Source organism: Molossus molossus, unplaced genomic scaffold (assembly GCF_014108415.1).
Source record: "Molossus molossus isolate mMolMol1 unplaced genomic scaffold, mMolMol1.p scaffold_m16_p_1, whole genome shotgun sequence".
In the NCBI taxonomy this organism is placed as follows: domain Eukaryota; kingdom Metazoa; phylum Chordata; class Mammalia; order Chiroptera; family Molossidae; genus Molossus; species Molossus molossus.
Window position 1 is genome coordinate 72,086,983 of NW_023425344.1, and position 15,491 is coordinate 72,102,473.

A 15,491-nucleotide genomic window follows, 5' to 3' on the forward strand; every position below is an offset into this window, starting at 1 on the left:
ATTTGTTTAATATTTTGAAATTAAATTTGACCTAATGGCTTCTTTCCAACACAAGTTTATTGAATGGGTTAGTTCTAGGTGAAGCAGGGATATACACAGAAGCACACATTCATTAGGGCTAGAGAGTCATCTTTTTTCTACAAACAAACATCTAGTGAAAATTTGCTTCTGCCTGGCAACAAATTTTACTGAAATTCTACTATATGTCACTGATTATGTTAACAGTACAGATTAGTGATTCAAAAAGGAATCCTTCTGTGAAGAGTATATCCTAGTGCACAGAAAAGGCATAAATAAACAGTAAATAAGTGTGTGTGTGGTATACGTGTGCGTGTGCATGTTTGTCCCGTGTGGATAGTGCCCATGGAAGAAAGGCTGGGTGATCACAGAAGCCGCGCCCGGTTCAGTGACGTTTATGCAGAGACTCAAAGGAAATGACGGCAGGGCTCCGGGCATGCTGCAGGTGAAGAGCGATCCAGAAGGCGAAGCAGGGCCAAAGGTGGTACCGGAGACCCAGCAAGAAAGCCAGCCCAGCTGTAGCAGAGGGAATAAGGGAGACAGAAAACACAACATGGCCCTCACAGCAACACACGGTTTAATTAAGGCTGGAATAAAGGTCTCTGCAGTGTGTTAGATGAGCATAAGAAGCAGGGCAACACTGCCTGTGGTTTGGGAGGTAGGGGTGGGAAAAGATTTGACGTTTGCTCCAGTCTCTGAATTTTGAGAAACACCTTGCCAGGGAGAGAGGACAGCAAGGGAGAGCAAAGACATGGTGTTCACGGTGATGGTCTGTATGTTGCATTTTGATGTGATCAGTAGATTTCAGCTCTAACAAAAGCTTCCCCCCCTTTATTTGCTTCAAGATGGTGAGAAAACCTTATTTTGTAACTCCTAGCCAACCAAGCACCAGTGTGCCCCGAAACCTGATTTTAAGCCCTGATCAAACTCCAAGTAAGAACTCATATTCAGTTGTTTGACAGTTGTTCTTAAGAATTAATTTACTCTGCCAGGGATGATTAAGCTGTTAAACAATAAATAAAATAAATATTTTAATATAATACCCTGTTGTGCAAAAAGTTAACATATTAGGATATGATAAAACAGGCAAGGCAAGGGATAAGTGTTTTTCTGATTTGGGGGGGATAATGCACCTTTACTCATTATGGCCGACATCTAAAAGAACCCCAATGCAAGCAGAACTCACAAAGAATGAAAACAGTAACAGAGTGATCCCCTGCACTGAAAATAATTGTCAAAACTTTATCTCTATCCTCATCAGGCAAAGTTTTGAAATCCTAAATTCACTTGTAATTCTTGTTCAATCTTCGTTCAATAATATAGGGCCCAGGAAGGTGGGTCTAGGCCCCAGGACGAGAGCAGAGTGAGTCTCTCTTCGCCTGCACTGGTGCCCCTCTCCCCACATTGAGAAGCACAGCGGTTGCCTATTGCTGGCCAGTTCTCAGAGGTGGCACGTTTCCATCTCCCAGCGGGTGTGGGAGACACAACTGCTCAGCAGTAACAATAATTCTAGCATATCCGTTTATGAAATAACTTTGGCAGCAATGGCAAGAGGATTTGGATGAAAGTGTGTTTGTGGTCTTCCAGCTGGTAGATTAGAGCAGAGATTCTCAAGCAAAAAGCACAGAGTGTGATGGCAAAGAGTGGCTGCTTGGATAAGGACAGAAGAGAGCTGGGGATCCATGCTGAGCTCAAGGGGAAACTCAAACAAGACAGTTGTTTCAGAAAATCCCCAGGCTGCCCAATATCCGCGCGAGGGATTACTGATGCCATCTGCTGGATGTACTTGGGATTTAAATATGGAATCTACACAAAATTTTGGTGTCTCCCTCTCATACTATGGCTTCAGTTGTAGTGAAGAAAAAAACAAACAAACAAAAAATAAAAACAAAACAAACTAAAGAAAACAAAAATCAATGAAAAGTAATCCCAGATCACATTATGTTTACTATGCCTTAAGAAGGCTGGAGTGTTTATTGTCATTCTGTATTTCTGAGATGCATAGTATTTAATTGCATTTCTTTTGAAGCCAAACTCTGCGGTAGTACAGTTTAGCCATATATGACATTCAGGCAACTGGGTATAGAGTTTTACTGTAAATCCATGGATCCCTGTTAATCCATGGAAGTTTTAGGTATTATAAGCTTTATACATGACATATTCCCTTTCTATACTTTATAGAAGAGTACAGTGGTTTGTTTTTGACTTGCTATGTTACATTAGAAAGGAAGAAAAGGGATTAAAAGGAAATAACAAATATCACTATTTGGTCAGAACTATTACATGTGCATTTGGGTTTTACATAAAATATGGTAATCCAACATTTGTTTTTGTGTTGTAAGAAAGTACACTCTCTGTAGGATTGCTGAAAGACTATGATTTTAAAATGACAAAACTCCTCATGGTGCTTTAATAAAGTTTTAGAACTTTTAGAAATGTGTGGCTAAACTAACATTGACTCCAGTCTACATTTCTTAAAAAGTACTAATACCATAAGATTTGTGAAGGGAAAAATGGTTTTCATAGCATAATTCAGTTCGAATGTGCTACATTCCAAGTATGTTCTTCTGGAGTTCCATAAAGCACACTAGTTAATATAAGGAGTTGGTATTTGCTGAGAATGCACAGTGTGTTGTTACTGCATTTGATCTTTTTTATTCTATTATGTGGACACCTTAATTAATTCTAGTGACAAATGTAGAAACTGAGGCTTACAGGGTTCAAAGTTACACAGTAAAAATATACAAATATTGGTTGTCTGCCTCTAGAGCTCATAAATCTGAAAATGTCCCAAAATAATATATGAAACGATAATTTACATTAATAATGCTTTTGTGTTCATTATATTTGGATAATGATGTTAACCTGTGAAAGTATTACAGAATTATGCAGTAATTACATCTATTTAACTTTGCTTAAGCTGGCATTTCTGATTCTATTTGGTTACAGGATACTTAAGAATCTTAGTAGAAGTAGTTTCCCAAAGAATACAGTTTTAGAAGTGCTGATGATATAACCTGTAGTATTGTTACAGATGAGGAGACAGGAAGGGAGGAGCCTTTACTGTTTCTCTGGGTACTTGCTTCAGAGTAACTGCTGGAATAACTGAAGGACTTCACCTGGCCTGCCACTCACAGGTTTCCACCTGGTGATTTGGGATGGGCGGGAAAAGCAAGCAAACACCGACACCCTTGCTGCAGCAGGTGCACAGAGAACCATTCACATAGGTGTACCATCTTGGGTCCATCCTCCAAAGGGAGCAAACTTAATTTAGTTAAGCCACAAGGTTGAGTGAAAAACAACAGCATATTGCTCTTTACACAAGGTTGAGTGAAAAACAACAGCATGTTGCTCTTTATTGCTTAGTCAATTAAAGTGTCCTCTGTGCTTGTAGGAACTTCCACATTTATTACCAGTGAGGTACATACTCTGGCAGTTTCTTTGCTTCCGATTGTCTTACATTTAGCACATCTAAAGATTTGAGAACAAATGATGGAAGACATGGTGATAAATTGTCGGGCTTTTCTAAAGATTCAGAAGTTCCAAAGTTCCTGCCGGTGACAGATAGTCTGTTCTTACTCATCTCTGATCTTCCTGACAAGACTTGATCCCCCCTCCCCCACCCCTTTTGCTCATTCCTTCAAAGGAAGCTTGGCTTCTTGGCGCAGGGTTGGGGGGAGGTAGTCTCCTTTGCTGTAGTTATGTTACTATGTATCAGTGTGGTAGCAACTCTACATGAACATGCACCCTGCTTGGTTACTAATTACTGGTTACTATATTCACACATATAATAAGAGAGAAGCTTGGAATAAGAGGGAGAGATAAACAAATTACCAAGGGAAATTTATACTTCCTTTCTTCCTGGTATTTTGATAACCAAACATACTAGAGTGTCCACTGGATAGTTTTTTTGTTATTTTCCCCCTTGACATTCTACTCTGTTTTTATAGCTCAAGCATAATGTGGTGTTTGGGGCAGTGTTTCTTATCATTATGATAATAAAAAATATATTATTTTCAGTACCTTTATATTTCACAGCAAACTATTTTTTTTTAAATTTGGGTCAAAAAGTACAAACTATTTACTAACTTACTAAACATTTAAGAATCCACAGATTGAGACCAAACAACTATTACAATGACGTAGGTAGATATAAAATAGGTTCCCACTGAAAAAAAAGGAAACTTTCAGGTTGTTAATCCCTTTCATTGGCTTCAAATATGTTTACTGCTGAATTTGGAGATGTGCTACTTAGGTAAGGAAGAAGGGCAAAAGAAACAATTCTCCCTATGTGAGTTCTAGCATGACTATGGAGTGCATACGTACATGGTTTAAAGAAGTCTAGAATGTCTTGCAATTGTTTCTTAATGCTTTATTCAGGAGTCATTTAGTTCTTCAAGTTAGTAATACCACTAGTTCAATAGAGTATTACTTAGGCTGAAGTGTCTCAAGTGGAAAGGTATTAGTATTACTAAAAAATGTAAAAATTATCAGATGTATTGATTTGGGATTTACATAGTTGGTTTTTGTTATCCATATAAGTAGTTAAGAATTTCTTTTTTATGTAAATAAGTTTCTCCTAAGAATGTTCACTATATTAACTCACTTTGCTGATATGTGAAAAGAATAGACATTATTACTCTTTTGTATCTTTTCTTTTAACTTGACTATAATTTTATATCTCTGATCTATCTGCCCATCTCCAATAGTACAGTTTATATAATAGAACCAGTAGTACATTATATGATTAATATAGGCATAGTCATACATGTGTAGGAGTATATGTATTCCTATACCTATATTAGTCATTTAAGTAAAGGAACTCAACGCCTACTAGGTTTCCAAGGTGTAGGCTGTTGAACTCCTTGTCATTTTTTAATGGTCCTTACTAAATGCTCCTTTTATAACAGTTATCAGTTACTTTTTTAATTAGTGCCTTTTTCACATTGCTCACTTTTAGTAACATTCAATTATAAAAAATCAAAGAACTCATGCCAACTCATTGGTTATGCATGAAAATGTTAACCTAGACCCAAGGAAATTACATTCCTATTTTAGAGGACAGTTTCTCGGATAATGAATGCGAGCACTAACTTTCAGTACACAACATAGCAATAAAAAAGTCAAAGCTTCTTTAAAACATATGTCACACTAACACGTGGAGTTTAGTTTTGTACATATGTACATTTTGATATATAATTAAAGAGATGAGAGATCTAACTTTTCATTCTTAAGTACCTTTCCAGTAAAATTTGCTTTCCTCCCTCAAAGAAAAATGGGCCTTTTAAAAATAAAGAGTCCCAAATATTCACTAGTTATGAAAAGGCCAACAACTATTGCATAGTTTTGAAATCACACCTTTATAAAATCACATAATTTAAAATTACTCTAATAGGTATGTTTATTAAAATGTATTAAGGTTAGAAAAATTGCATAGCTGAGATTAATGAAAAACAATTGCATTGTATAAGATAGGCTAAATCATTCTAACAAGCAGACCCTATAAGGTAATGTCTCAACAAAACGGAGGTTTGTGTCAGGGTTCGCACGATACCATCAGGGAGGGGGAGGAGTGTCTGCTTTGTAGACTTGTGCTGTTGTGATAAATGATTCATTTCTTTAATGCAGTAATGTGCTAAAAATATTCTTTGTTTCAAGTTTATACTGCTAAATGTCTCATATTTTTGTTCTCATGAGTAAAACAAAAGATAGGGGTGAAGGCGATTATTTTCTGCTGACTGTAAGCAAGGAAGGGTGGTTGCCTGAGTAGAATCTGGGCCTTCGATGAGCTATTTGCCTTTCTCTCTTATTGAAACACAAGCTTGAACCTGTGGCTCCATACTTTTTCATGCTTTTGCCTGAAAGTTCATTTCAAAAAAAGAAAGTGCGAAAGATGAGTACGTTTTATGGTCTAGACAAATGATCAATAAGTTCCTGTTGTAACTCTTACCTTCCACTCGTTTCATAAATGTGGTGTATAAAATAGCTTTTTGCATAAGGATTGTATAAAACAGCTTCTTATTAAGTTTACAGGCTACTACAGAGTTCCCATAGCCCAAATTCTGCTTAATCTGGCCACATGGTACAGATTACCTACATGGAAACAATTTGAACTAAATTGAGTCATCTCTTCACTCCACTACCAATACTGCTTCGGAAGTACTTTTAGTCTGTATCTTGCCTTTCATTACTCGTCTCTCTGAATTCTTCCTGTTTTCACATGTTAGTCATTTTCCCCTTATGTATAACTGAATGCATGTTATTCAGGAACTACTTTCTTTATATTTGAGTCTTTTGTTTTTTTCTCCTTTAAGTTCATATGGAACTCTCATCTTCTAACACTGTTCACTGCTGGCAAAGTACTCATGATGTCTTTGTCACTGAAACAGTTAAAGAAAAATAATCATAAAATTAGAAATAAAGGCTGCAATTCCTGGAATAAAGTGATTTTATATTTTTCAGCTAAAACTGAAAACTTCTATGGGTTATATTTTCTACACTGAGTTTCACATATTAGTAGAGTATGTGTATATTTCAAATAAATGATAGTAATGATGTAACCAAAATTGGTAACATATTTTAACTTCTATAATAATATATTATCTTTACATTTTAATAATATCACGGGGACCAATATGCTGTATATTGAAATCATATAAAATTTATACCAAAATTTAAAAAACAAAGAATCTGTAAATAATTATATACTTTGAGAAAGCATTGCATCACATAAGAAATATATTTGCAGTTACATTCTTGTGATTGAATACATCTTTGGATAGGCATTTCTCAGTAGGACAAAGACTAACCACCAAAATGTAATTCACACTTTCTAGCAATTCCTTGCTATTTATTATAAAGCATTTTTATTTAAAACCCAATCTTTGGGTATTATTGCTAAAAGTAATGGAATAATTCCTTACAAAACAGACTTGCCGATTATATGCCCATATGGCCCATGGTATGAATCATAAAAACATGTCTTAGAATGTGTATGATATGATTGGATAGAATGGAAACTCCGTACAAAAGCTACCTTTACTACACATGCAGACACACAGAGACACGCATACACAAACATATACACACATACATGTGTGCGCATAGGGTTTACTTTTTTGGCCTAAGCCAAGGGTCGTTTAGAATCAGTTTATCCAAAGTTACTCAGCCAAGATTGTTAACTATATATTGTTTGCTTTTTCTTTTACATATTTTTTATTTTTGTTCACGTTATCAGCAATTTGAAAACTACTGAAATTACCCACCCATAATTTAATGGTAATATACTGTTTATTGATTTTAGCCTTTACAATCAGCTACTTTAACAAATGGATCTCTTTAGAATACATGCACAAAGCTTTACAGAACATAGAACAGTTTACTATACCAAGCCAAGAACAAGCATATACACAGGGAAGTATTAGAAGATGAAAATGTTAAGCCAGATTGTAGAGGGATATGTACTTAGGTATTGATTAGGTGGATAACAGCAAGTCATCAAAGTTTATCTGGAATAGGAAATATGATTCGAACTCCATTCCCAGTTAAATCACAGTATTATTATATTATTTTTTTAGTTGAAACCTATGTTTTTCTAGACTTTTGATGAATTATATTTTCAAAATTTATAATGCTTCTACACATTAAACATAAATGCTGGACGCTATAGTGCTTTGCTAACAGTTTTCCATCTTCAACTGAATAATGACCTTTCTAACATGTGGTTCTTTTCTTTTTCTTTTTTTTGCTTTTTTCAAAGTACATCCATTTAGTTTTGTTTATTTTCCATAATTCATTCTGACTGAAAGCTGGTTTCTTTTCTGTTCTAGGTTGTGGAGACTAATTTGATCGCTTTTGACTGTCACTGGATCATTATCAATGAGGTAAAACCAACTACACCTTGCTGTCAACTCTGGGATCTGTTTTTGTATGTACAGTCACAGCATTTCCTATGGCCTTGAATTCCTAAGAGGAAACAGAACATAAAGTAAACATTCGGCTCACAGAGTGAATTCTATGAAATAAAAATAGGATACGAAGTAATTTTTTTTTCTTAATTATAAAGGGCTTTGTATGAATAAAATAAACGGAGACCGTCTTCCCCACTGAGTATCTTTGAGCCTTTTCCGCTGGAACACAGTGCCTGCTTCTGGGGATCAGCAGTACACAAAGCACAGTTCCTCTTTGTGAGCAAGTGCATCCGCCAGGGGAGTGCTTGTGGAGTTTAATGTCTCTAGAACTGTTTATATCCACCCCCCCTTAAGTAGTTCAGCACATGAATACGAAGAAACAAGAACAATTTTTTTTTTCTTTTCATAAAGGAATACAACTGTTTTAAAATCCATGAGCTTGTCGAAGTCCTTGTGAAAGTTTTTTATTTTTGTAACAACAATCCATAAGCTTAAAAATACATTATGGGAGCCTTGTGAAATGCATTTCGAACCCAAAAGGACCATGAATGGATCAGTTATGGACAAATAATGAGATCTTGTGGGTTTGTCCTCAACAAAACCTGGTGTTAAATCAAATCTATTACTTATGAATAAAAATAATGTGTTATGTATCACTAAATATGACGTATTAAATTATGGAATAATAAATTTTGTTTCAGGGAAAAAATAGCATATGGGGTAAGAAATCTGGTTTTGCAGTCAGCAGGATCGGATCAATCCTGGCTCTAAAATTGGTTAGCTGTATTATTTTGGATATACTATATAAGAATCCTAATCCTCAGGTTTTTCACTTGTACAGTAACTTTAACAACATTTACATTACGAGTTCATAATAAAAGTTAAGTGATATATCTAATCATTTTAACACAGCGCCTCAATAAATGGTACTGCAATAGTGATCATAGCATATTTAAGTTCAAACATCACTTTCTCACACATTATTTTGTTGAGTATTAAACATTACTTTATGAGGTACTGAGGGGTGAAGTTCATAGAAAGTAAACAATTTGCCTGTTTTTACGTAGGAAAGAATTAAAATGATTTCCAGTTTCAAGTTTTTTTGTTTTGTTTTTTTTTCCTACACCACACTTCATTGATGGACTGGTTCATTTTAACTCAGTAGAAAAAATAAGCTGGAAACATCTTGCAAGCCTGTTTTTGATTGGCCAAACTTTATGATTTATAATTACATTTTAATTTAATTTTTTTTATTTCTCACCCGAAGATACTTTTCTATTTATCATCAGATACAGTGGGAGGGAGGAAGGAGAGAGAGAGACAGAGAGAAACATTGATGTGATAGAGACACATCGACAGTTTGGCTCCCGTACAACCCCACCAGGGCCAGGGATGATCTGCAACCATGGAATGTGGCCTTGACCGAAATCAAACCCGCAACTCATTGGTCCATGGGCAGATGCTCTAACCGCTGAGCCAAACCGACCAGGGCTATAAGTATATTTTTAAAATTTATAACAAGATCTGTTTTTTCTGAGATCCCCACAGGTGACATGTACATGTGAGATCTGCTTCTGATTGTCTAATAACCTCTAATTTCCTTCTAGAATGACTATCAGGATAGAGAAAAGGAAAGAGAAACTTAGCAAGCTTGCAGAACAACTTTCCAGATTAGATATTTTCACTTATGTTTTTTTCTGCGAAGAATCTAAGGTTCAAAGAACTTAAAACATTTGCCAAATATCCGACAACTATTAAATGGTGATAATGGGATTTAAAACAGTCCTTTCCAGTCTAAAGCTTTGGTTGTTTTTGCTTTGTTTTCTTTTTTTATAATTCTTCTTATAGATTATATATTTGAAATTTCTGCTACCTTAACTTTAATCTTATGGAGCCATTTATCCTTATTTTTTTCTTGATTTAATTATTTTCTAACTTATTATTTTTAAAAATAGAATCCTCACCTGGCCGGTGTGGCTCAGTGGTTGAGCATCAACCCATGCACCAAGAGGTCACTGGTTCTATTCCCGGTCAGAGCACATGCCCAAGTTGTGGGTTCAATCCCCAGTGGGGGGCATGCAGGAGGCAGCCAATCCATGTTCTCTCTCATCAGTGTTTCTTTTTTTTAATTTTTTTTCCTTTGTTGATTTTGCAGAGAGAGGAAGTGAGAGGGAGAGAGAAATTGAAACATGAGCGAGAACATGGACTGGCCATCTCCTACATGCCCCCCACTGGGGATCAGTCCCACAACCTGGGCATGTGTCCTGACAGGGAATCAAACCAGCAACCTCTTGGTGCGTGGGTCGACGCTCAACCACTGAGCCACACCAGCCAAACTCATCAGTGTTTCTATCTCTCTCCCCCCTCCCTTCCATTCTCTAAAATCAATGAAGAAAAAAAATTTTTTTAAATAAAAATAGAGAATCCTCCTAATTCCTTCTTTTTATCTCACAACCACCTTCTGAAGGGTTTTCCAATGTAAACTGATTTTCCAATGTAAACAGGTTGGAGTCATTTTAGTCGTTTGTGTCAGTGGAGTTGGCTAGGAAGAAAAAGTGATTTATGGTCTCCTTAGAAACATAAATTAATCAAACTAGTTAATACTTTTAATTGTTAAATGGAAATGCCCATTCTATTCTATTCTTTGATAAGATTGAAGAAGGGACCCCTGAATTAATTATTTATCCATATCCAATTGAACTTCTAAAACACCTGAATCTTAAAAGTATGAACCATGTAAAGTTCCCAGCACACCAGTGGTCATCTTGAGACAGGCTAATAAGCCACAACAAGCAGAATAGGGAAACTGAGACAGAGAGCTAAGCAGCCGTTTCCAGCCACCTGGAAAATCTAGAGGCCAAGCGGTTAGCAGCCATCTAGTGAATCCTATCTTCCCTAATCCAGGGACACTTAAGAGTAAATGGTTTGCATTTCTCCTCAATCAGAGGGTAAATAGCTTAAATTATCCTACTCAGGGAGACAGCAAAAATCCAATTAGTGGCATTTGCCAACCACACCCAAGTACAAATGAAGTTAAGAGAATAACCCTCATTTTGGTACATCATCATAAAGCTGATGAAGAGTCTATCAATCCTCCCCAAAGACCTCCCCTAAACACCCAGCCTTTAAAACCCCTATAAACGAAGGCCCGAGTGATGTTCTCCCTGCAGGAGTGATGTTCTCCCTCCAGGAGCACACCCAAGGCCCACCAACCCTTCCCCCACAGGCATGCCTCTTCTAAACTCTAAGGGACCCCACAAGGCTTGCTAGCAGGGCAGCAATGGGCAGCAGCACTTGGTTCCAGACAAACCCCCTGCACCTGTCACCTGACCTCTCAGTGAGCCAGAGCAGCCCTGCCTAGACTCTCCTGCTGCTTTTCATTCTAAGCCCTTCCTTGTTTCACTGTCCCCAGCTACAATAAACGTCCTCTAGAATTCACCCACACTCGCATTGTGAAATTTTTTCTGCACTAAGTCATGAACCCACACACTACAGGCTGGCCCTAGGCAGACCCTCCAGGGGCCAGGTCCCCCTTCTGGTAACAATCCGTCCATCTGCCGCTCGTGTATCAGTTTGCACTGTGGAAGAAATCACTCTATCATGTCACATAGATGAAGTCTGACTGAGTAGACTACCATGGATGTCACTGGTGGTGAATATCATGGAAGGAATAAAACCAGTTTATATTTTAGTTTATCTTTCATAAATAGTATGGCTCATTTTGTTGAAGTTATCATTACATTTTATTGCATAAAATCTTAGGAGGGCAAATGCTGTCTTTAAATGGATGTCCCATAGTCTGAGCCATTCTTTGGCAAGTAAAGTATGCACACAAACAAAGCAAGCTAACCAGCAAATAACTCACTGAATGCTAGAAGTATAGAGGGCAGCATAGAAGACCTCAGTTATTTTTCTGCTCCTTTACACCTGGGCTTCTACTGTCATAACTATTTATAACTTTCCTTTACCACTACTGAACCTCGTAATCTCTCTCTCTCTCTCTCTCTCTCTCTCTCTCTCCTAGTCCTTGAGTAGAGGTGTCTTTTTTTTAGACAAGTCAATCTCATCTAGTCTTTGAAAAACTTGATGTTCACAGACCACACTGTATATATTGGTTATTGTTTTTATCTGTACTAGATTAAGACTCAGAGAGTAAGCAAGTTTTCTGTATTTTCATCCCTCCACCCCCAAAATTATCAGTATATCTGCCATGAGGACTTTTATTCACATATAGTTCGGGCACCTCATTCTCTTTGAAATATGCCTCGGAAAACTTGACTCTCACCACCTTTACTTGATTTACAGTCTCGTGTATACAAATTTATAATGACTGAGTCATAATTTACCCTAGTGTCCATAAAAGAAGAAACATAGATTTCTCAGAATTTCTAGGAAACTAATAAACTCTAAAAGTAACAACAACAGCAATAAACCCTAACAACATACAAATGTGCATTTTAATTGAACCTGGAAAACAAGAATCTGTCTAGTTTGGTTTGTGTAACCATTATTTTTGTTCTTTCTTAATTCTCACCAGAGAATATTTTTTCCATTGATTTTTTTATTTTTATTTTTTTAGAGTGGAAGGGAGAGAGGGACGGGGAGAGAGAGAGAGAGATCAATGTGAGAGAGACACATCAATTAGTGGCCTCTCACAAGTTCCCCAACTGAGTCAGGGATTGAACCTGCAACCCAGGTATATGCCCTGGACCAGGACCAGGAATCGAACCTGAGACCCTTCAGTGAGCAGGCCTATCCTCTAACCCCTGATCCACACCAGCCAGGGCAGTGTGTGTTACTACTATTTTATTGCAAATTTTAAAATGGGCTGCAAACTTTTATTTAATCTTATTTCATCAATAATTTTTTAGAGAGAGACTATAAATCAAAGTTGGCATTGTACATCGTGGTACAAATTGAGGCAGAAAGTTGAAAACAATATTTTTTTTCATTTGCATTTCCTGTGCTATAATAATGAGATGCGGTGCTAGCTCATATGGTGTAATCAATCATATGTTAGTAGTGGATAATGGTATTTATCTTCTCTCTACAATCATCAGTGGATCCAGCTCAGAACAGCCTTTCCATGTAAGCACTGTCATTCCTTCAGGGTCCTCAAGCAGATGTCCTAGCACTTTATTTAAATTTTACACAACTTAGAAATTCAGACAGGAAGATACACACAATTAGTGCTGCAAGAAGTGTGAGGCTGTATGCATCATCTATTCCCTGATAATACTGAGCCGATCGTTGGTGCCCTGATGTCTTATTTAAATAGTTTAAATCTATAAAACAAAAAAAGAAGGAAATCTTACCTTTGCGACAGCATGGATGGACCTGGAGATTTTATGCTAAGTGAAATAAGCCAGTTAGAGAAATACAAGTACTTTATGATCTCACTGACGTGTGGAACCTAATGAACAAAATAAACTGATGAACAAAATAGAAGCAGAGGCATAGATATGCCGAACAGCTGTCAGAGGGGAAGGGGAAGGGGGGGCTGGATGAAAGGAGGTGGAGGGATTATTTAAAGAAAATATATGCACAACCCATAGACACAGACAGCCTGTGCTGATGGCCAGAGGGAATGGGGGACAGAGACTGGGTAGAGGTGGGCAGAATGGGGAGTGGAGAATAAGGACATTTATATTAGTGTCAACAATAAAAATAAAGTTAAGAAAATAAATAGTTTAAGTCATTGTTCTTTGTTAATCACTGCTGAGTTCTGCAGTTAAGGAGAAGTCATTGTTGTTGTTGAGTTTTAAATGTTTGTATGTATAATGGATGTTTTTAATCTGTTTTAGTTTAGTGATTAATTGAACTGCTCACTACTGATCTGTCAAGCAGAGAGTTGCCATTCTGCTCCTCTTCCTGCTGGTATACAGCCCACAGCTGGTTTTACTCCGTACTTCCACATAATGTGCTTATAATTATTTCACACTAATGTTAAATTTTATGGAAGCATCAAAGGATCATCTTTGCTAAAGCATGAAGAATATAAGCATAGTAGGAAAAACAGCAACAAAGAGCAAAATCTTTTCAAACTGCACCACATTGTCAAACTGCACCACAACTGCTTAATATCATTATGAAAATCTGTTTTCTTCAGAATTATTAAAGTTATTAAAGCATCCCAGTGTCTAGACCTAAAATTTCAGTTGTCTAAGATAGTTTGGTGAGTACCTGCTATGAGCCGGTAACTTTGTTAGATTAAAAAATTGGTAAAAGCGTAGGGAAGGAGAGAGGGATCCCTTTTCTGAAACAGTTTATATACATTCGCATCTGATCTATTATATTTTAAGTCTTTCCTTCCCTGGAATTTAAGCCTAAAGCTGATATCCTACGAAGATTCAGGATTGGTCAAATTTTCCTGAAAGTTTGTGGAGTTGTAGTCCTACCAGCTATTTTAGCTTTCTTCTTCCTTTATTATTACACAGCTCAGGATTCACCCGACATTAAACCATCACAGCAAAGTAAACAGCAAAGTTTTATTGAATAATTTGACTTGATAATCATTTGTTATTATCCATGTAAATTATTTTGGGGGGAAAAAGACTGTATGCCTTGCTCCTAAAGAAGTAAAATAGAAAATAAATTAGGCATACTAAACCATATTTACCCATTTTATATATAATATTAATTCCTCTTTGATAAATATACTCTTCCATATAAAGAGTATACAAAAGAGAAATAATTTTATAATCAGCTTCTGCTTTAAAACTCAGCAGATTTCTATATGTTTTATAGAGATAAACATGTTTGGTGCTGCTGGGGGCGTGGGAGAGGGAGCTGGTGAACTAGTTCTTCACACGACTGCTTCGAAAAGTCAGAGAGTTTAAACATTTTAACATTTAGAGCATTAGAGCAATATTCATTCTAATAGAGTATACAATAGCTTAATATTTTAATCCAGAAGTTTACTTCTGGATTTTTTTTCATGTGAAAGGATCACTTAATAGATTAAGTGTTCCCTTGGCTTTCAGAGTTCATGTAGCATGACACCTACCCTTCCTGAAATGCACCTTTTGAAATGCAGAAATAAAGTTCTGTACGTATAAAATAGCTGCCTAATCAAGTTTTTATATCAATATCAAACTATTTTTGAAATCATATGTCAAAACTAAAACTGTAAGTGAATTTTTGGAGACAGACTGTCTGTTAGTTTCATTCAGAATGGCAGATCCTTTCCTCGAAGAAAATTGCTTTCTTTTCTTTGCCTCAATAATAATAGGCAAAATATATTCAATTCAAATTGATATTTCCTCAGATATACTCTAGTCGCTTTGACACTTAAGAACTTCAGTTATTGGAATCAATAAAAAACAATCATCTCTTTCTTGTGGGTTTGGAGTAGTCCTCTTTTTAAAGACTGTGATTCATTTTAGGTGACTTTATCATTCCTTATAGAATTATCAAGCTATTATATGCCAAAATAATATATCTTTATAGTTTTAAACCCTGTTGCTCATGAATATTGATCCAAACAATTTTTGTAAGGCAAGGTGGACTTCTTGTATAATTAGTTACTTTAGAGAGTGTCTCATTTGATGACCTTTGTAAACT

The 15,491-nt window shown here is 36.4% G+C and overlaps 1 protein-coding gene across 2 annotated transcripts in view; it reads left to right on the forward strand.

Moving 5' to 3' along the window:
* GRID2 (glutamate ionotropic receptor delta type subunit 2) overlaps positions 1–15,491 on the forward strand; it is a 1,393,668-nt gene that overhangs the window by 823,615 nt on the left and 554,562 nt on the right. For both annotated transcript variants that reach the window (XM_036259309.1, XM_036259315.1), the window contains one exon: positions 7,848–7,901. In XM_036259309.1, coding sequence (XP_036115202.1) covers positions 7,848–7,901 — 54 coding nt within the window. The remainder of the gene's footprint in view (positions 1–7,847; positions 7,902–15,491) is intronic.